Raw genomic sequence first — 22,176 nt, 5'->3', positions numbered from 1 at the left:
ACTAGGTGATTTTTTGAGGTCCCTTCCAACATCTAACATTCCATGATTCTGTGATTCTGTGGAAAAAAAACCCGTAAGAAAGTATACTGACAGCTACATAATCAGACTGGAAATATCTAAGATGGGAGTTCTCAGGCTATGGTATGTGTACCACTAGTGGTATGAAAACTATTTCAAAGTGGTTTTCAAATAAAATCTGAGCATCTGAGCAGAAGAATGTCTCCTCTGGCATGTGAGTTCCTCTTATCGCATTCCCACAGGAAACTGGGGGTGAAGATCTGGAAGAATGTGTATCGCTTGATACATGCCACATTTCCACCACCATTACTAATCTGATAAAATACAGTTGTTTTTTTTTCCAGAGCAAACTAAACTGGTTACTCAAGGCTTAAAGGCTGTCCTTCTAAGCGATAGGTAACATTACCTAAAGCAAAATGCCATGCTATATACTTACTCCTGTCCTCCAATTATTTAGTGTGGCATCTTGTCCTTCTAAGAATATCCTCAGGTGCACTTCACAGGCTTTTGGAGCCAGTGAGAACACAAGAAACTCGTCTCGTGGAATTTTAAAGTAACTTGCTGACAGCTAAAGAACTGTGAGTCCATCCCAAGCATTCTAGTACCTAAACTATAGCAGGTAGAGGCTTTTCCCACCTGCTAGTTTGTAAATCTTCCCTAACTCTTATCCCTAGCTTTCATTTTTATCTGATTATAATGGCATTCTCAGTTTGTATTCCTCAGGTTTATCATAGCTCCTTGCACAGCACGTCCAGGCTCCTTGTCCCAACCCCAGTTATCTCCATGGTTTCCTCAGCCTGTTCTCTCCATTGATCTGCCCTCTGAAGCCCACCTGCCCCCATCTTTGGCCAACTCTCAAGTTTTGTCCACATGCTGGGGTTCTTTGAGACAAAGGCCCTACAGAGGCCTTAGGGTTTACTGCTTGAATCTGTGTTTTCAGTGAGCAAATACCTCAAAGCAAGTTTTTCTGAAAGTTTATAACTTAGCAAAAGCTGGATGTTTTCACCAGAATGTTCACCACACATTTCTGATTAAAAGTTCCTGTTACAATGAGGTTGCTGAATAGATAGGTGTATTTAACAAGTATATTTAAGTTAGTACTTTATATCGTTGTATATTCTTTAACTGTGTAAGCAACTGTGTACATACCTATGATTGTGTAAACTAAAGGGATAGATATGAGCTTGAGCAATTTTGCACAGGTGACGTTATCTGAAAAATTAAAATTTCTTAAATGGATTATATGCAACTAATGGGTAAACTTGTAATTAGTCATGCTGTCATTAGCTAATCATTTAAGTAGGTTAAATAATATGCGTCCATGTATTTGAGAACCAGATTTGAACTTTTAAAACATATTAAAGATAATATTGCAGTCTATTTTGCTTGAAGTATTTATTCATCATAAATTTATTCAAACAGAGGCAAGTATCCACTTAACTCCTAAAGATACATGAATGTACAGTGATTTTTGGATCAATACAATGCATCAAAATTAATAGTGCCTAGTGAGTCCTAACCAATGTGTAAAATTAAATGATTAGAAGAATAACTTGCTAGGTGCTTCCAACAGTATGGGAGGTGGAAAGTAACATTTCAAAGACATTCACAAGTGACAAAGGAAAAGTGCATTATTCCTTCCTACTCCATATCATAGAGAATTAAATATGTGGGTGTACGTGTTTGACTATATGGTAATAAATACACATACATGTGTATTAATTTGAATCTAATAGAGCAGTAGAATACAGTAATATGATTAATACAGGAAAATTTAAAAATCATTTCATTGGGCAATTAGTGCTAATGGATTTACTCTTATCCTAAATAATATATGCTCTGCCACTGACCAGTAGCATTATTCAAACCAGTATCCATTGTTATCATTTCAAAGCTAATACACTTGGGTTATAGTCTCTGGGAGTCACTGGCTTACACAAGTAAGCTGTCTTTAGACATATAAAACCATTCAAAACCGTGCAAGATGTATTAACATTTTCTATCTCGACAGAGTCCCAGACAGAGCTGCCTGCAAAGTTACTGCACTTAAAGTACTTTCTAGTACTTACAGATGTGTCTGAATGCTTCACTTTGCTGCTGCTTCTGAGAAGAGGAAAAAAGGGAATTAGGGAATGCCTGTTGAATATTTAGGAAAATATTCTGCTGCATAACTGAAGTAGCAGGAGATCCATGAAACCAGTCCACAGAAATGCCGTGTGGTTTATCACTCTGCAGTGAAGGTGAAAACATCCCCATGAATAAATCACTGTTTACGTTCCTTTTTTGATATTCATGCACAAACTGCAGTCTGTCAGCGTACAGCATTTTCCACAGAGGATCCAGAAAATAATGTGTTTGGTAAAGCCAGTTTGGTGCTGAGTAGGAAGGATAGTGTCCCCATGGCATGAAATAATTCACAGCAAGGCAATGATCTAGCTCCTTTTGACGGCCCCGCTTTCGTGACCGTCGATGTTGCCTGAAGTCCCCATGAACAAAGTCATTTAAGTTTGATGGGTGGATACTCCAGTAGTTTCCTTTGCCGTCCTCACATCTTCCCACCTTGATGAAACAATCATTTAGTGAAAGGTTGTGCCTCACACTGTTTCTCCAGCCTCTACCTTTGTTCCTGTAGAAAGGAAAATTATCTTCAATATACTTGTAAATAGCAGCTAAATTCAGTTTATTTGTCGGGGAAGAAAGGATTGCCTTAGCAATTAAAGCTATGTAAGATAAGGGTGGTTTCTCCAGAAATCTTGCTTCATCCACACTCACAGAAAGAGCATTTCTGGTGTGTATGTGAGAGTTGGGGATTTGGGGTGGAATCCTGTGAAGCAGATTTCCTCCTTCTTCTCTTACAGTACAGATGTCTGGACTTCCTTCGTTGTTTTCAGATAAGTCTTCACTCATTATAGCAGCATGAAGTCTAGCATTTAAGTGTCCTGATATTCCACTGCAATAGTCAGTTGAATAATTGGTTCGCTGAATATAACCAGCAGGAGAAATGGAAGCTGGACTTTAAGTGTGCTGTTCTCACATACCTAGATTCCTATTTTATACTCTGTTAAGTCAACATCCTTAACAATGGAAACTGAACTGCCTATATTTGCAAAAGTCAAGGTGCAAGTCCTAGCTGAATGAAAAAAAATACAAAATAATTACACCATGTTAAGTATGAAGATAAACAGTCTGTGACGTTGGCCTCTCACTTCATTACAATCTGAGAAAACACCCTTCAGTGTTCCCCGTTGAAACATAATGATTAATGAAAAATTTATGGCGGCTAGATAGAATTGTGAAAGGATTAGACACTTCAGTGATATGCAGAACAAATTGAAACCTACATGTTGGTTCCTGTGTCCTACACTTAGTCAAACATGTTGTATTTAGTACAATAAACATTTATTTTACACCCTACAAGAAAGTGCTGTGTGAAAGGAAACTTGCTATCAATTTTTATAATGGCAGGGTATCTATTCTTGGTGAAATTGAACCAAAGCACAAAATCACCACAAATAGCTCCCCTTTTTCTTATTCACTATCTGCTCCCAATTGTGCAACTAGTTTTCACGCTGAGTATGCATGTGACCCGTCCTGCTGACCCGGGAAGCCACTTGAGGGAGCAAGTACCACTCAGAGCCGGTGAGCGCTGTGCACTGGGACCCTCAAAGTGTGAGCTGCTGCTTGAACAAACTTTCACGTTGCTCTTGGGCCCCTGAGGTGTGACACTGTTCACGGCAAGATACTCAGATCACGTGATTAGACAACAAAAGTAATGAAATATGCTTAAATGTGTTCTAAAACAATCAAAAATGAAATGGCAGAAGCTTTGAAAGAAGACATAGTGTCATTTTTGGGTCACTTTTGGTGTTCAAAATATCTATTCCCAAATGAGATCCATGTTTCAAGGTATCAACAACAGCCTTGAGAATTCAGTCTTATAAGACTGAAGTTGATGTTGTTCTTCAGGTTCTGAAAATAACTCTTGGTTGCTTCCCTCAGATGCTAATTCTGGCAAAGAGAGAGGGAGAGAGAGTGGGAGGGATTAGGGCACCCATTAAACTGATCCCTTGCCCTCTGAGCTTGATGTTCACGTTCCAGGTGATCATCTTGATTAGACACTTGCAAGCCTTTGCACAGGCTTTCAAATCCACCAGCCAGCATTTCAGTTGGTAGCCAAAATGTTTTTAGATCAAGAAACAAGAGTTGTAATGTAAAACTAGATTTAATATGGGTAGGTTGTAGATTACCCAACATTTCTGCATCAGAGCAGAATTACCACCTACTTGCTTGCAAGATTTAGTAGAGAACTTTTCCACTAACCATTGTGAATCAGATGTACCTGGTATTGTAACAGCCTCGTCTGTTAAAAAGTTCTAGTGATCACATGATGAGCTCCTGGTAGTTGTTCCTGGGTCTGAAGTCTCAGCAATGACTTCTTTTGAAGGCATTCTTCTGACCTGCTCTATTCCTACCATAAATTCTCTGCCTGGCAGATCCCAAAGTTGCCATCATCTTTTCAGTGCTGGTGTCTTTTCATAACCTTCTGGTGACTAATTTACCCAGTTTGGTCTCCTTTCTTATTTGCAGATGAACAGATGCCAGATCATAGCAGAAATTGTTAGGATTAGCACTGAAGGGCACTTTAGACTATTTATTAAAAATCATCCCATTTCTGTTGCAGCAACTGTAAGCAGGTCATGCCTAAAGGGCATTAATAACATTAAAAGTTTGATTTCAATTAAAAAAAAAAGATTTTGCTGTAGGTTACTAGCAAAGCTACTAAGCTTTGTGTTTTTATGGGATGATGCAGTTGCAGACTGGAGAACAAATGCTGCTTACTGTGACATATTCCTTCTCCCGTGTGTCCAACAGAGAAACACAGGAACAGCCACATGTTTTGCTATTTTAGTATCAGCTTTGTAAATGGAGAAGATTTTCAGGAAGGACTAGGCACAGAGACCAGACATTGCCTACAAATATCCAAATTAAATCAAAAGTAAGCAAACCCATCCTGTTAAGGTTTTCAGTTATAAGGGCAGGTTTTCAGAGACTGAGGAAAATGGGGAATCAGTATGAAGAGTTCAGAAATTTAAATGTAGTAAAGGCTCAACGGACAAAAGCACAAAACTTTAACTCACATCCTAAGCAAGAAGCAAAAGCATGTAAGAAAGGGTGCCATGCACAGGGTGAACAACCCTTTCTGTAAGCAAAGGAAGTTTATTTCATCCCATGCTTCTGGACATCTTGCTTGCTCCTCCTTTTTCCACATTATTTTTTGAATTAACTTTGTTTACCTCAGAGTCCTATCTTTAAAAGTGGAAAGGTGAAAATCTCCTTCTTTTCCCAAATCAAGGATCCTTCTAAAACATTTAAAGGAGATAAGAAAACCACCTTTGCTGGCCCAATGTCCAGTTTTATCTGAAAAGAAGAATCAGAGGCAGGGAAAACATACTGTCTCCTCTTACTATGCAGGCATTTTCAATCATGGGGAAGCAGAATCTTCTAATATCCACACATACCTTATTAAAGCAGCATCTTTGTTACTGCATTTTCTACAGTGCTGCTAAAACACTGGATGGTTGGAAAGGCGAGATTTCCCACAACACACCCCAACAAAGAAGAGCCAGGCTTTATGAGCCAGGCATGTTATACTGTTCTTCATTTTGATTTGTCAATAAATTAAATACTCCTGAAAGGTTGAATGGGGAAACCAGAACATTTGGAAAATCTGTTACAATAATCTAACCTGGTCTGAATTTTCACTGTGAAAAGATTGTCTTTTCCTCTGTCACTGTTTGGCTCTTTATCATCAAGTTAGGTTAAAGGGAGTTTTGTCAGTGACTTTGCTATAGTGGTATGAATGCAGGCTGTCCCCTTACAATGACACTTAAACTTCAATTGTTTATATTGACAGACGGCAATTTTTTCCACTCAACACAGTGAAAACAGCACAAATTTTAAAGACTGAGCTGGTTTCTATTCTGGGTCACAGAACAAACCAGTTGCAGTCAGAGGACAAAGTTTTGTGAAAAAATTCTGAGAGTTCATACTGTCTGTAACCAGAAGCAGAAAAAAAATTGAGGGCAGGTTTTATTGCTGATATTTAACTTCAGTCATGTATGTTGGAAAGAATAGCTTCGTTAAGGGAAATGCTGTGCTTTCTTCCTTAGCTCTACACACTTTAAGGATGAACTGATGTTTCAAAATTCTTCTTGCAATATGCTGGCAATGTTTTTTCTAAAGGATATAACCTATAAAATCTTTATTCTACCTCTTGTTCAGCACTTCTGACCATTCAACGGTCAACTAGAATAGTGCTCTCTGAGAGGAGAAAATGTTTTTATGCCTTATCCTAATAGATTTATTTAATAGCAGTGAAGTTAGTCATACTCTCAGCTGAAAAAGTGCAGTTTTCTCAGGCACTAGATAATACACTGCTAGGAAGCCAAGTGGAACCAGATTTTATACTGTTCATCTTTAGTCCATGCTTTAAACATAATTGTTTTTCAGTTAACATGGAAAAGTTTATTCTTTCTCCTTCCAGTGAACGCCAAGAAAGATCATCTGGCCAGTGCTGGTAATGGATATACCAAAACCAGGCAGGTGCAAGGAATTTTTTAATTAAAGGTCTATTTGACTATTGCTTTTGGTGTTCTGTTGTGTGCTTAATTAAGTCCTAAGCCTGCTAACTCTGTGACATGCTTCCCTGTAATGTTTACTATGCTGTTCGCGAGAGGCTATCCCATATAGAGCTGTCTTATTTTCTACACTCTTCCTCAGTTCTATCTGCTGTTTCCACTATCACTTAAACAGTGTTTAAGAACACCTGGAAATCATTTTCCTTGACTCAATATTTTCATTTGATGTGTTCAAAACCAGCAAAGATGAGGCTTTAGAAAAGAAGTGACTAGAGAAGTTATCCCATTAAAATATTCTAATTACCTGTTGCTTTTACCTCTGTTTCTTATTTTAACTGACCTTACTAAGTACATGCTCCTTCTCTCTAGGTAATGGCATGGAACTGAAGACTTTCTCACTCAGTGGTAGCACTTAGGCTAAACTTCTAAACAACTCTTTGATTCCCAGCTCCCATGTTTCTTTACATCCAGTAGAGAAGGAAGGGATGAATGGTGAGACAGTTAAAGGTGCACAGAATAATCTGAGTCAATAAAAGCCACTGATATTACTTGGTTTTAAAAAATAAATATTTGAATGCATCTTAGTGTTCATGGTGTGTAGTGATTTTTTTGATTACTTAGGCAGAATGTCTAACCTGGTACCTGCTGAAGCCAAAGTAAAGGGTCTCCTTGACTGAAGTGGTGCTGGATTGGGCCAAGATAAAGTATGGTATGAGCCATCATTAATAAAACTACAATTAAACCAAAAATAATTAACAAATCAAACCCCTCTTTAACTGAACTTTATTTTCATGCAGTTAAGCAGCCATACTGTGTTCCATGGTTTTTCTTTTCCTGCTTTTTTTCTTTCCATTTTGAACTAGAAATTAACCCATTCTCAAAGCGTGCTTTGGTCGGAGATACATCCTTCCTTCCCTTGAATGCAGTCAGTGGGCACCCCTCCTCCTTCCGGCACCCTTACCTCCATGACACACTAGAGCCCACCAGGGAGGTTACCTTCCTCTTTGCATTTGTCTATGCAGCTCCTTGTAAAGAAACATACAGAGTGAAAAAGGGGAAATGGCTTTTCACAGAAACAGCTGTAACCATTAGAGTAACAGTGTCATAAATAAGTTGTCCTTGTTTGCATAATTACTACAGCAATATTTTCTTATGTTGACAGAAGAAATCGAGTTGCCATTAGAGCAAGAAGCCTCATTCATATGATACAAAGCCAAAACGTGCATGTAGCAAAGCAGCTCTGCATCTGTGCGCTGCAGTAAGCGGGAGCAGGCAGAAGTGATGCTTCTGGGATCCCACTGAGATAAACTCTGGACTCTTCTGTGGAGGGAGCTCTGGAATTTTCCTTTCTTAGACCCTTACGATGACACGATTGAGTAGCACTAAAACTAGAAATCTTGAAGGCTTTTGCTCTTGGTCCTTGTAGAAAAATACAGAATTGTACAGTACTGATAGAAAGCTACTTTTAAAATCTGTCTTTATATGCCATTGGCTCAAATTATGATGGTGCTAGGGAAATTTGACCATTTTTACAATAGCTGGTGGGATGGCTATGGAGAAGTTAAGAGGGCAGTGCATTGGGAAGGCCTGGAGATGTTCTCATGGAATGAAGGATGACACCCCAGAAAAGGACATTTGTAGAAAGCTGCGATTTACCTTGTTGGTAATAGACATACCCAAGTCAGCTTTAAATTTACTAGTGACACTGTAACAACAGGGAGAAGGATTTAAAGTGCCCTGCAAGACCTGACCCATTTGAAAATGTGAATGAAGAATTACATTTCTAGCTTGTACTGAGATCTGTGATGATGCCACTAAGGCTGTCCGTCCCTGATGTGGCTATTCCAAGCAAGTCCTGTCGTGTTTCTTACCCTTTACCGCACCATTAGATTATAATGTAGGGTTATCCTTTGAGACAGACATGTGAGAAATAGGAGAGGTTAAGTAATATGAAGGAAAAGGTGAAATTTTGAGTTCATGATCTTCATCCCACAAAAGATTACTTCTTTCTACACATGACATGCCATAAAAGTAAACAAATAGTAAGTGATTAAGTTGACTGAGAAGCCACAGTTTCATTTCATACCATGGAAGGATGCCTCGAACAAAGGTTGAAAACCCTTTAATCAGTGTTTCTTCCTCTTGTTGATATCTGTGTGGTGCAAGGCTTGTGTTTCAGTGTTGGCTGCACAAGTTAATTCTGCAAGTTGCTTTTCTCTCCATTTGGCTGGACTAAATGCAGTGATGATTTCATAATCTAATTAGCAGTGAATTCAGTCATATTTACAACGGTGCATATCAAGTTCATCTGCAGTGTACTCACTTCAATGTTTTACATCATTCCTGGTTCATTTAAGGCGTGGTGGCTAATCCTTACCTGGAAAAAGCTGGCATAGTTCTAAGGTCTGTCTGGCCCACCAAGTTCGCATGGTCTAAAGCCAGGGCAGAATGTGACATTGTGTTTTTACATCTGAAAACATAGTGAAAAAGTGGCCTTAAAAGTTCACACAGGAATAGTTTACAATATAGAAACTATTCACCTGATGAAATGTACTTCCTAATCAGAGATTAATAGCTTCTCATTTGTGCAACATAATAAATCTATTGTGCCACATAAGTTGGTCATCTAAAAGTGGCTCCATTTGTGCAATTTAACAAAGCAAAGAACGTAGTTTTTAAATACTACTTTTCTTCTTAGCACATAAAGCCACACAAAAATAGGAATGCGATATTGAAATGTATCGTTGAAATTATAGCACCTAATACTGTCAGATGGACAACAGGCCAACATAGCTCACACACCATGGCATCTATTAATAGGCCTGAGTCCCTTTTGCAATGTCAGCTGTAACATTAATCCTTGTTTTAAATCACAGTGTCTCAAATATCAGTTGCTACTAGTTGTACAGTTCTCTTTCAGTTTATATCAGAGAGCCCAATGGAGTCTTTTGAAGGACCTAGTCGGGTTAGCAGGGCTAACTTCTTAGAAGTCCCCACTGTAAATGATTTCTCTTCAGAGGATGAAGATGTTAAAGCTGACATTAAACATCGCTTCTCCCCACGTCCCCGAAGGCGGAATTCTGCTTCCTCAGAGGAAGAGGAGGCAGACACCCCCACCACCATTGCAAGAAAAGTTTCATTTGCCGATGCATTTGGGTTTGATCTTGTGTCCGTCAAAGAGTTTGATACCTGGGAAGTTCCAAATATGGGACAAAGCAATGACATAGAAGATGAAGTTTTCCCTCAGGAGGAATATTTTTTCTCTCAGCTGTTTACGCTACCTGCTTCTCAGGAAGAGCTTCTGCAGAAATTGCGAGAGCAGAAAGTGCTGTTGGAGTCAGTGGTGTTCCTGCCTGGGATTACCTGTATGAGTGGCATCATACGAGTCCTCAATGTATCCTTTGAAAAACTGGTCTATGTTCGAATGACACTGAATAACTGGGACAGTTACTACGACATCCTTGCGGAGTTCATGCCTAATTCTTGCGGTAGTGAGAGTGATCAGTTCTGCTTTAAGATTTCTTTGGTGCCCCCTTACCAGAGAGATGGAGCTAAGGTGGAGTTCTGTATACGCTACGAGACATCGGTTGGTACCTTCTGGGCAAACAACGATGACAGAAATTACACGCTGATTTGTCACAAGAAAGAAGCTGCGCCCAAGGTGGATAATAAACAACACAAAGAGGTTACTGATAGACATCTTAAAGGCTGCCTAAAGACGACACAAAACAGGTGAGGTTAAGCATTCACTTTTGGTAATTTACAATATAGCTGCCTAATTCTAACTTTCTAAGTGTGCTTCTGGGAACTAAGACTGTCCATGCTGTTCTCTTCTATTTTTGGGGTTTTTTTTTTAACAATAAATCAGAGCAAGACTTGCTTGCAGTAAAGTTCTTCTACCTATCAGCAAGTAGTAATTTGCAGACAGATTGGTTTGGTTTGGATCATAGCTTTAATGTAGAGGATATATACCACTTGTTTGAAAAGTAGTGTGAGGGTCTGTAAATTATGGGCTGTGTACTGATTTTGATCTCTGTAGGATATAAACTGAGCTGGTATCAGTGAGAGCTTTGCTCCAGGCTGAGGTAGCTGCACAGTTAAAACACTTTACATCCACTTCCTTGGTAAGTCAACAAAAATTTAGAAGCGAAACAAATCCTGGGTTTTCACATGATTTATTTCATGGTTCGTTCTCTACATGCAGCTATTAAAACAGAAATGTTACTGGTGGTTTAGGAAGCCAGTAACTCAAGGAAGGATCCTATTGCAATTAGACTTGTTGGTACGAACTTTTCTGCCAGTGGCTTGGTTATTCTGCAAGTTGTATATTAGGGTAAGAACTCCCTTTTCCTGTCACCTGTTGATGTTTTGGCTTAGCAAATGATGAAATGAATAATGATTTGTAAGGTAGAAGTGGTGATATATTAAAGCAAAAAGATACATAGAATTTATCTCATGCTTATTATTCTAATTATATGTAGGCAAGTACTATGCTAAAGTGGCAGTGGTTAACTTATAACTTAACCCCACGTAAGGAGAGTAGTAACTTTTGGCTTCCTGCTGTTTTAACTTAATTCTGTAAACAAAACAATGTTGCCCATGAAAATCTCATTCTAATTTTTTACTCACCAAATTTGATAATCAAATCTGTATTTTACCTTTTGCAAAACTTAGATCCCATACCTAAATTCATGTTGAGTTTTTCATTCCTGTACTCTTTCCAAGTAAGGCAGTACAACTTCATTTCCCTGGTGCTCTTCTATTGGACTGGACTGGTAGGTAAGGGGAAACAAAACTGCAGTAGCGGTGGGAGCTTACGGAGAAGGGAGACAGACAGGGCTTTCCCTCCGCAGAACCTTCATTTCCAAAGCCCAGACTCGTTCTGCTGAGAGCTTCTGCCAGCCCTAATGGCACATCAGCCCTGTGAGGAAACAGTGTGCAATATGGCTCAGTGCCTGCATCAACACCCTGGTGTAAGAGCAGCCCCAGGGCTAACCCGAGGCCTGATTCATAGCCAGTCCCCAAAGCTCTCCTGATAAGTGTCCCTGGGGCCAGCTCTGGGAAGCGCAGTGATGCTCTGATGGGGGGACATCCTGATTCATCAGAGCAAAGGGAATGATGCCTGTACCTGCCATGTGGTCAGATGCTGACATTTGTGCCAGGTTCTGTACGTTCTATCTGTCCTTCAAGAAGTGTCATGGGACCCATTCTGGGTAAATAAGATAGCCTGAGGTCCCCCGCAGAAGAGCCGTGGTTTCAAATACCACAGGCATATGCAGGCAGTGTGACTTCAGCCTGAGTTCAGGTAGCCTACTCAGAGCAGATGAGGGACAGAGAGAGGCAAGTCTTAATTTAGTGAGCCCAGGACTGTCCTGCAAATTTAGATGCAATTAAGCACCTGAGCTCGAATGAATCCTAAGTATTTAATTCCCTGAAGTCTCCGGTGACATAGCTAGTGCTAGCATAAGTGGCTTTTCTTCTGGGGGATCCCCTTTTAAATGTATATTCTAAATGTATTATATGCAAGTCAGACAGAGAGTTATTTTAAAAAATGGGATAGAAGGGAACGTGTCTACTCAACACAAAATTACCTTGTTTCTAGTAGGGATGTAAAGTTGTCTCCCTCCATATCAGGACACAGAGAAAAATATATATATGTATATATGTGTGTGTCTGTGTTTATACATATATATATAGTTGTATATATGTGTGTGTGTGTATAGGTATATATATGTGCATATTTATTCAAATATACACATGCACACATGTATATTTGTGATATTAAAACCGAAGTGTTCAGATTCTTTTTTGCATTAAGATCTGTTATACATTTTTGGCAAACAGTTAACTAACGTGCACTTTCAAGACCCTCTTTAGCAGCAGGAGGAGGTAAAGAGACCTTACAGTAAAAGCAAAAAAATAGCTGAAAGTATTTTTGGAATATGGTTTCAGTGGTCGCCAAGGTTTCTGAAAGACAGTTCTGGCAGATTGTAATCCAGGCCCAATTTTATGCTACAGGGACTTCATCGACTTCACAGGAGTTACAGCTTTCACCAGTGTAAATGAGGTCAGCATCAGGGCCCTTCGTTTCAAAAGAGCTAGGATGCCAACCTCCATTGCTCACTTGTTTTTCAAAGTGTCTTTGTACATGTTGCCCCTTTGAGTGAGGAGGAACACCCTGCAGACATCTGCAAAAGTACCTCATTATTCTCCTTCAGACCCTCATTAAAACTCCTTTGCTTTGATGTCTAGAAAAAAGCTCAAGAAAAACAAACCCCCCCAAAATTGGCAAAGTGAGGCTGCTGATGTGTTATGATTCCTTCACATCACATTGAACAGTGCTGCCTGTTTCCCTGCTCTCCTCCACCAGCCCGCTTCTCTCTCACCTCGTTTTATGTTCAGATGATAAACTCTGCAGCACTGGCATATGCTATGCTGGATGTATGTAGAACATTCAGTAAAGCTGGGGGTCTTGGACCATAACTAGCTGGTTTCAGGAGCTGCAGCAATGCAAACAGGTACACACCAAAGTAATGACGGTTTTACCTATGGTTCACACAACAAATTAGGTAAGAAATATTACTATCCATGCTCATGAGCTGGACATCTTGAATTAAAGATTTATTTATAGCAATCTGAATAAAAGGATATTTTAACAGGACGCTCATTTAGGCCCTTATTTCAAATTTAGGAACCTGCTATAACTTTTCTTTTTTTTTTTTTTTCTTTCCCCAGACCTTGCCTCTGAGATATTTATACTTTCTCTTAAAATGTGCAATTTACCTCTTCTTTTAAAAAATAGGACTGTTAAAGAATTGTTTTTTAAGCAGAGAGTCTGATCCACTCTAGGGCATACTTGTGTGGCTCATTAAAAGTCATTAGTGAGGATTAGTTGCATTAGTTAAGTAAAAGGAATAATATGCACTTTCAGAGGAAGTTACTGAGGAAACACAATAAGACTTTATCATGTTACCCTTAAGAATATGAGTCAAGACAAAGTTGTGTGACTGAGGGCAACGGGGTGGCTTCTGACATCATTATTAAGAAATAAAATAAAAATGGACTTAACCCTCAAAAGTTCCACCTGAAAAACAAAATGATTGTGAAAAGCAAAGCTGCATGGAATAATTACTGCTGAAAACTGTTAGGTTTGGATATTTAGAATCACAGGACTTAAAATCCTGCCTTCTCATTACATGTTTTGTTTGCTTCCACGTCTAGGCATGAACAAATAGTCTTCTCTTAATGTTTCATAAAATATTTGCTTCTAACTGTATTTTTCCAAGCTAAAATTATTTCAAACATAAGTGTTTTTTTAAAAAAAATGGCAAAAGGATTCACAGGTACAAAATATGGTATGGAAAGACAATTTGAATGCATTAGTTTATGTATTAGTCTATCTGGAAGTCAGCATCTAACTTATATTTTGAGGAAAAAAAACTTGACTCCTAGAAGTTGAAGGCTGTAGCTGGAAAAGAGATGGCTTCTGTCAGTAAACCACCCTGATCTCTACCATGTATACATATATAAACATTCAGAAAATGTAAATTAATTGTATAATCTCTGGTCTTTTCTCTTTTTGTTTCACTCTCCTGCTTTTGGGACATTGAACACAAATCTTTCCTAGTCCTTGGGTTTAGACCAGATGATTTTGTTGCAGACCCCAAGCTCCTACATCCGTCTGATCAGATAGGGGCTGGCTGTGTGCTGCAATGAGGCAAACTCCCATGGATCATGCTGCCCGGTACAGTGATAACAACCGGCAAACCATATCTGTGCTTGGTCCTGGTTTGCCATCTGTGAAGAGAGCAGTGGGAGCAAGAGCACGAGGAAAATGGCCAATAAGCGTGAGAATTGTTTAACAACAGGGTAAAAATGTGTATTTAGACTCCTGTCCTCTGACAAGGAAGGGGCAGGGTAGTATTTTTATTGTAACCGTCAGAGTTATTCCCCCCTTACCTCTCTGAGCCCACACTCTGAACTGATGTTGGTCCTGTGCATTTTTTAATAATTGCCAGGCTGTAGCACACGGATTCGTTTCCATCCATGATGCCACCTTAAAACAGATCACAAATTAGGGTGAAATCTGCTAGAAAAGCTGCTCTATGGACAATGTGTGAAGTGCAATGCCAACTTCAGCAGCATAAGTACTGAATGGTCTTAAAGGAATTGCCAATGGGAAAATTTCTTCTGTGCATGAATTCTCTTGTCTTCAGCTGCAGTCTCATCCCTTTTCTGACGGAAAGCAAAGGAAATAAGTTGCTGAAGATCCAGCCTGGCAGGACTGCGCTGTACTCAGTCTTCCCTGGGCAGACCAGTGCCTAGTTTGCCTTGAGAAATGCAGTTCTGCATCAGCTCCTCTCGGTCTTTCCCACAAACCCACGACGTGTTTAAAAAAATCAAAGGCTTCTGAGGGGGATGTTTGGAAAGAGCTTCGCATATACTTTGCTATGAGGAACAACTGTATTATTCCCAGCTGGTCCATTTAAAATATGGCATTCAAATTATGCTCCCTTTTAATCCTTGTTCTTTTGATTATTGCACATCATAATCAGAAAGGGAAAAGGAGAGCAGGAAAGGTGTTAGAACACACGTCGTCTTTGTGTACTGCTATTTAATCTCAAGGTTGATTCTGGCATCTGAAGTCATAAGTTACACCTTGATCAGCATACAGATATGGGATTTGACTAAAGTTTATTACTATTATTAGGAAGTGACTGCAGTCACTGTTTTTACCGGGAGAGCAGCTGCGAGAGAAGCTATCCATTCACAGGGAGCCAGCTAAAAGCAGCACCCCTCTGCTGCTCAATCTGACCGAGTATTCCCAGCCCTTCCCTCATCTCCTGGTCATTGCAGGTCTTTGAAAGTTGTAGAAATAGGTAGCACCGGCACCGAAATAAGACTTCTCCAGGTTTTTGAAGACTGTGACTATCAGGAACATGGAATAATTGTTTAAGGTGGTCTGAAATGCATTGTTCAGCCAAATAAGGTAAAAGCAAGCTAAGGCTGAGTGTTAGGACACGCTTCTCAGTAGTGACTCGAGTTATCCTTTAAGGAAATTGCTGCAGCCTTACTAAAGGTAATTTAAAGTAAGTTAAGATAAACTACTTGAAAAGTGTTCTACAGGGAATGTTCCTACTTGGCCAGGAACTATGCTCTATGGTCTTTTTTCTATCTGTATAATCATAATATTTCAAATTCCTGGTGTACCTAACTCTTTGAATTATGAAATACGTTAAAGACCCTAAAGATAGATATCTAATGGCATAAGGTTTTGAATGCTGTCACAGAAATGCTGAAGAAACAAGTGGAAGTTACAGATGAGAATGGCATATACACAGCAAATAGATACCCGCTAACTATAATTGTAGTCTCCTAAATGAAGAGGACCTGCAGACTGAAAAACTGTCTCGTTTTTGCTTCTGGTGATTTTGAACCACGCTACCAATGCACCAGCTATTTATTGCACTGGAGATATTAAAATAAGTTTCTAAACTTTTAAGTAACAACATATGAAAATAACGCCTTGCTTTGCTGGTGGTCGTAGTGTAGTATTTACTCTGGATCTTGTTAGTATCGGTGGTTTCTCACTTGCTTCCATAACGTACCTTAGAAACTGCTCTCACCAATGTCACAGAACACAACTTTGTGCCCTAATGTAGGGAATATTGCTTGCCATAAAGCTTTTTATTTTGCTTGTTTGCATAAAACTATATAAAGCCAATGCTTTGTAATCTGAGTATCATTTCTCAGCCATATGATAAGTAAATACTTGCAATCAAACATGTGCTGCTTGCCTTTACATTTGTGAGACTTTTTTTTTTTTGCAGTTGCTACAATTTCATCAGTTTATTTAAATATGCCAATACTGTAACACTATTACAACTGACTCAGAGCTCTTTAGTGCAGCAACTGGCTTGATCCTGCAATAGGCAGAATAAATAATTTAATGAACATCAGGAGCCTCGCTGAACTTTGTAGAACTCTATATGTGTAAAACTATCCTTGAATGTTAATATTTACAGGACCTGGAACTTATTTCTACGCTTTTTCAGATCAGTGTTTAAGGATTTTTGGACAAATAGAAATATATTGCTTAAGAAACTCCTGCTTTTCATTGTTCAATGACTCTTTTAGTGAGATATCTGTTTTGCAAACTGAACCGGGCTGGTAATGACCATTTCAATACTCTGTCTGCTGTCCACTGTTCAGGTATCACAGTTCATAAATGTTCAGTTGGAAAATATTGTTCCATTACATTCACCTTGACTTGGCTAAATGTTAGTCCTGAAAAGATGTTTAAAGTCAGTGAAACATTAACTGAGAGCACTGGAGTCATATTTAATCAATGCATTCACTACCAGTGTCATTTGATCTGTTTATTCTATTATGAACTTTAAGCCAAGTTCCAGACACAGCTCTGCGGCTCTGAAATTGAAGCAATTGATTCAGGCATAGTGTGAGTCCAGAGAACCAATCGCCCATCAGATTTTTAAGATAAAATGTGTATTATCTTTCCAGTTACAAAAGGTGGAAAAAAGGTCCAAACAAATACTTTGCAAGTTAAATGCAGTCCTTGCCTTTAGTGCAAAGGAAGAGATAAGAACTTTTAAACACCTTGGGACCATGTTAGAAATGGATATTTGATCCCTAGGCCTTCAGTGACACACAAGAAACTATTTGTTGATATGCCAAAGCATAATGGGGGGCTTGGTTTTCTGACTGTCCTCCACTTTCCTCTTGATCTGTGGAACCAGCTGATACTCTGACAGTAAACCTGAAGATTTATTACTGCTGGTTAGTAATGCTAGTCCTAAAGAGCACTGCAGAGCACTGAGCTACACAATCAAATGTGAACTAGGTAAAGTTGGCAGCTTTTCTTACCTTGCACTTAGGTGTACCAAGTAGATTTGCATTTACATTTTACTTTGATGCATAGTAATTGTCCCTGCACTAATATTTATGGCTGCTGGATGTTAAGCATAAGTGGTTCAAGCCTGGAAAACGTTGTTTGGTAGAAGGTTGTGGAGTTTTGTCAGTCTTTCTGTCTCCCAATCTAGTCCAGTAAATCTGCACCAGTGTCTCCTAAGTTATATTCCAGGTCTTCTTGATAGAAATATTGATATGTATCACACAGCTGCCTTCTTGCTGTGTAGTAGTAAGACAACATGTAAAAAAGAAAAAATAAATTTAAAAAATTTAGTAATAGAAGTCTTGTCATGGTAACACCTGGGAACTTTATCCTTTTGAGATATTTACTAAATGTACAATTGCTTTCCAAGATTTGTATCATAGCTGTTCTCTCTCAAGAACTACTGTCTAAGGCTTTTTGTGGGCACCCATTATGTGCTCCTCTCCAGGGGTGGTATCTGTGTCTTCATCTCACCTGACTGCCATCTATCTGTCTACAGTCTCTCTAAGGCATCTGTCACTTTCTTGCATACGTGCCTCACCACACTGCAGTCAGCCTCTAGGAAAGGACTCCCTTCTGACATGCAGCAGGGGACTGCTCTTTCTCTTTTTTTCTTCGTGAGATCCAGGGAAACACCAGGTGCCACATCAGCCAAGGTCTTTTTCCTCTCAGATGTATCCAAAATAGATACAGCTTGGGAGAAGTGCAAGACTTAGTGGTGGTACTTGGTTTACTTGCTTTCCATCTTTCAAAATAGCAGGAGAAAGAAGCAAAAGAACAGAGGTGCTCCATCCCCAACTCCATTCTACAATATCCTTTTGATACTTGAACATGGGCCTTTCAGACAAAATAGTAACCTATGAAGTCTCATCTGACCTCAGGCCAAGCTTAGCCGTTAGCAAGCTTGGATCCCAACTCATCTGCTGTATTGCTAATTCACAATGAAGATGGCGAAAGCTTTTCTGTCCATGTCCAAGGAGGTCTTTCTAAAAGAATTTCCTTGTTTCTCAAATAGGCAGTTCTGCTGAGGGATTTATGCGATTTTCTGACCAATCTGCATATAAAACAGCGGTGTAAAAAGACTTCTGAACTAGTTGAGTTTCAATATTGTTATTTTCAACATTGTCATGTGCGCAGCATAAGGTACAACAATCATGGAAGACGTATAAAAGGGTCTGATGAAAGTTGCAGTCTTCCTGTTATTAATTTCTGTAGCTTAATTTGAGATATAGCTGATTTCTTATGCATGGGGTTTTCTGCAGTCTCTGTATGCGTAGTCGTGAGAATTGGGGATAGACAGGGCTATATTAAAAATTTAGGCCTCGTGCCAAATTGGCGATGAGCTCCTAGTTCAGAATGTATAGGACTAAAATCTTCAAATGGACAGGTATACATCTGTATTTTTAAAAAAATGTTAAAATGTTTTGCTATTAAAAGTCAAGGTCTTTTTTAATGAGCTAGAAAATAAAGACTAATTTCTTGGGACTCTGTTTGCTTTGAGGCTATGATTATTCTCATCCCAAACCAGGCCAATGCATTTTGTTCTGTGCCACCTATGTCCCTGCTTCAATCATAAACTAAGACTGAAAAATGAAAATATTAGTAATTGGAAAATATAATCCCCTGGATAGCACCAATCCAATAATCTTAATAAAAATAGGTTTATTACAAACATTGCCGGAACCCTACTGGGAATTCTCCTTTCAGAAAAAACACTTAAATTCCCTTACAGCTACTCTCTTGATCAATTGTCCCCCTTGATACTATTAATCATCCTACTATGTACTGCTTATTCTAGGCATCTTTTTCCAAACTTCCTTTCCAAACTTCCTTTCCAATCTCTCCTTATTTAGAAGCCACTGACAGTCCTTCATTGTCCTCTTGCAGGCCCACCTTTTCCCTTTTCTCCTTTTCTGCTGTCAGCCCCATTTTTTGGATGAGATGACCAAAACTAAGGGGTATTTCCTCAACGTGGGGAAGTACCACAGATTAATATTCTTTTCCTCAGGTATCAAATATTTAAGTAGAGGTTCTTTGTAGGTCTGTTTTTCTGCACAATGCTTGTGAAGGTTGCTGGACTGTCTCTGCTGATAATGGAGTCTTCCATTCGCAGCATCATTTCAAAATGGCAGCTGCTGTGCAAGCCTCCATTGCCATGCCACTGTGCAAATATCCTCTCCTACCTCTCTAATGATGAGTGGGTCACTCCTGCTCCGTGTCTCTATCCTCTGTGTCCTGACTATCAACAAGGGAGCTAATTAGTGTCAGTCCTGTTTGTTTGGTGACACTTATTTACTAAGAACTAGGTTGAGCCCTTCTCTAACACCATTGCTAGTTGAAGGTCATAGAAGAAAATCAATCTTGCCTAGATTTGTAATAAGGCCTCTGATTTTATGTACAGCTTCATTCTAATAGGATCACTTGTAACAGCATGGTATTTTAAAATACTATCTCGTAATTTCTACTTAATGTTCACACAGCTATTCATTTATGGCTGTTGATTTTTCTTTGCAGTTTTGGCTTTAATTTCTGAATCTTCTCCTAAGTGTTCTCATTTGGTTTGGAATCTAACAGTGCAATGTAAATAATAGTGTTCTGCATTATTTGAATCAAATTATCTTTCTGTCATGCTTCTATTTTTTAAATACCTCCTGAAAAAAAATAAACATATAAACAGAAGGCAGTGATAGTGACACATGTGACATGCAATAGCAATGCCATGGTTCAGGCACATGTAACATGACATTTCCCAAGGAAGGATTGTTTGAATCTGGAATGGTCATAGGTAGGATTTGGCCATGTCTTCAAGTAAAGCTATCTGGCAAGTAGAAATGTGGGTGTGTGCATTAGGAGCCTAGAACTGAGGAATGGGGGTTCGCTGAGCTTCAGTCAGCCTCTGCTTTGTTGTCGCACGGGCAGCAGTGTTCTGTGCTCACATCGCTCCCTGCACTCTTGGTCTCTCTGTAACGTGTGCAGCTGTTGGTTTCTGCTCTGCCTAAGGTCTAGCTCCCTGGAACCTGCCCGAGCTTGCGTAGGAGGCAGTTATTTCAGCCTGGGGATGCAGCCAGCTGCCCAGGCCCACAGCCCAGCCGCCTCCCAGGCTCTGCTCCCCAACACGTCCCTGAACTTCGGTCCGGCGCCATCCGTTTCCAACACAGCATTGACGCCCCTACCTAGCACTAAGATCAGCTTCCCTTAACAGTATGTAAAAGCCTGAAAATGACTTAGAGCATTTCCCTGAAAGGTGGTACAGCTGAGTACTTAGTTTCCTTGCAACTTTCTTTCAAAGCCACTTACGCTTTTCCACCCTCCCACCCCCCCACTAATGGATTTGGTACTTCAAAGCTCACACATGCGGTGTTGGTGCCGACTGCCTTTTGCTGGTTGCTGCCTTTGCTCTGCTGCTCACTTTGTTCTCTCCTAGCAAACCCTGGGCAGACTCCCCTCAGTTCTGATTTTATGTGCCCAGCACCTCTGCCTTCTCAGCCAGTCATAATTCTGTGCCCAGTTATTTAGTGCTCTCCCTAGGGTCTAATATCTGAACTGTATTTCATTGTGTTTTATCCCTATGTACTATCTTAAAAAGACCGTTTCATTTGCTCATGCAGTCATGTAACTTTTCTTGTATTTTCATCATATCTGCCATAGTCTATCTCAACATGTCTTCTTGTAAGGTGCATGTCTTTTTTTTAATGCACCCTAATCTTCATATGCTGGTTTGAATAATTGAAATTCTTTAGCAATCATAAAATACATTATTCTGTATTTAGACGATTCCAAAGAAAAAGATGTATTCTCTTAATTTCTAGCAAATTCTTATCAATACCCTTATATACAAATTGTTATAAAGATAAGCTATTCTTATCTAATGGTTTCTAGGAGTTTAAGACTGTCTCAGCAGGAGTTGCTGAGGGATGAAACTTCTAATGATGATTTAAAGCAGTGAAGTGTGTAGGCTGAAACTGAAATAATTATTGCCGTAACCCTCTAAGCACTCTAAGTTCCTCAAGAGAAAATACTTTGTTCAGAACAGACCCTGAACAACAAAATGCCAAAAAAAGTAAAATAATAATAAAATAAAAAAAAACCCCTTGGAGCAGGATGATAATTTAGACCTAGAATCAGTATAATGTGAGGATGTTCTCAACAACTGCTCACAAATGCATCAGACATCACAATTAAAAAGGAATAATAATTATGGCCCCATTCTAAAGTATGTAATATTCTATTCCATTCAATAAGCCATGAACACTTTAAAACCATCAGTGTAATCCACAAACCTATATTTACAACATTAAACTGGATGTTCTGCCTTTTCAATAACTGTCATCTCATCTCTATTATTTTCACCTCAGACTCTAATTGTTTCTTTTATAGGAGCTAACCTACCAGTGTCCTTGGCAGTACAGTTTATGGCTCATGCATTTACAGTAATTGTTTGGGCAATTTGCCACACAGTATAACAATCTTCACATCACAATCAGTTTTTATAATAAACAGCATTAGTTGTGAAAAATACAAGTGATGCATGATTCTTATGGTAGATAAAGGGCACTGAAGATGCCCTTTAGAAAAAGAAAGGAAAATGTTCAAGCCTTGAACTGCTTG

The 22,176-nt window shown here is 39.2% G+C and overlaps 1 protein-coding gene across 1 annotated transcript in view; it reads left to right on the top strand.

The window, feature by feature from the left end:
• Positions 1 to 9,594: 9,594 nt before the first annotated feature.
• Positions 9,595 to 22,176, top strand: part of PPP1R3A (protein phosphatase 1 regulatory subunit 3A) — a gene marked incomplete at its 5' end in the record, with an annotated part of 28,233 nt that continues 15,651 nt past the window's right edge. Inside the window, one exon of the mRNA XM_084264801.1 lies at positions 9,595 to 10,388. Within this exon, the coding sequence (XP_084120927.1) occupies positions 9,595 to 10,388 (794 nt within the window). The remainder of the gene's footprint in view (positions 10,389 to 22,176) is intronic.

Source organism: Gallinula chloropus (genome assembly GCF_964237585.1).
Source record: "Gallinula chloropus genome assembly, chromosome: 1".
Taxonomy (NCBI): Eukaryota; Metazoa; Chordata; class Aves; order Gruiformes; family Rallidae; genus Gallinula; species Gallinula chloropus.
The sequence above is the reverse complement of the archived record's forward strand: the minus strand, read 5'-3'. Positions and strand labels throughout refer to the sequence as shown.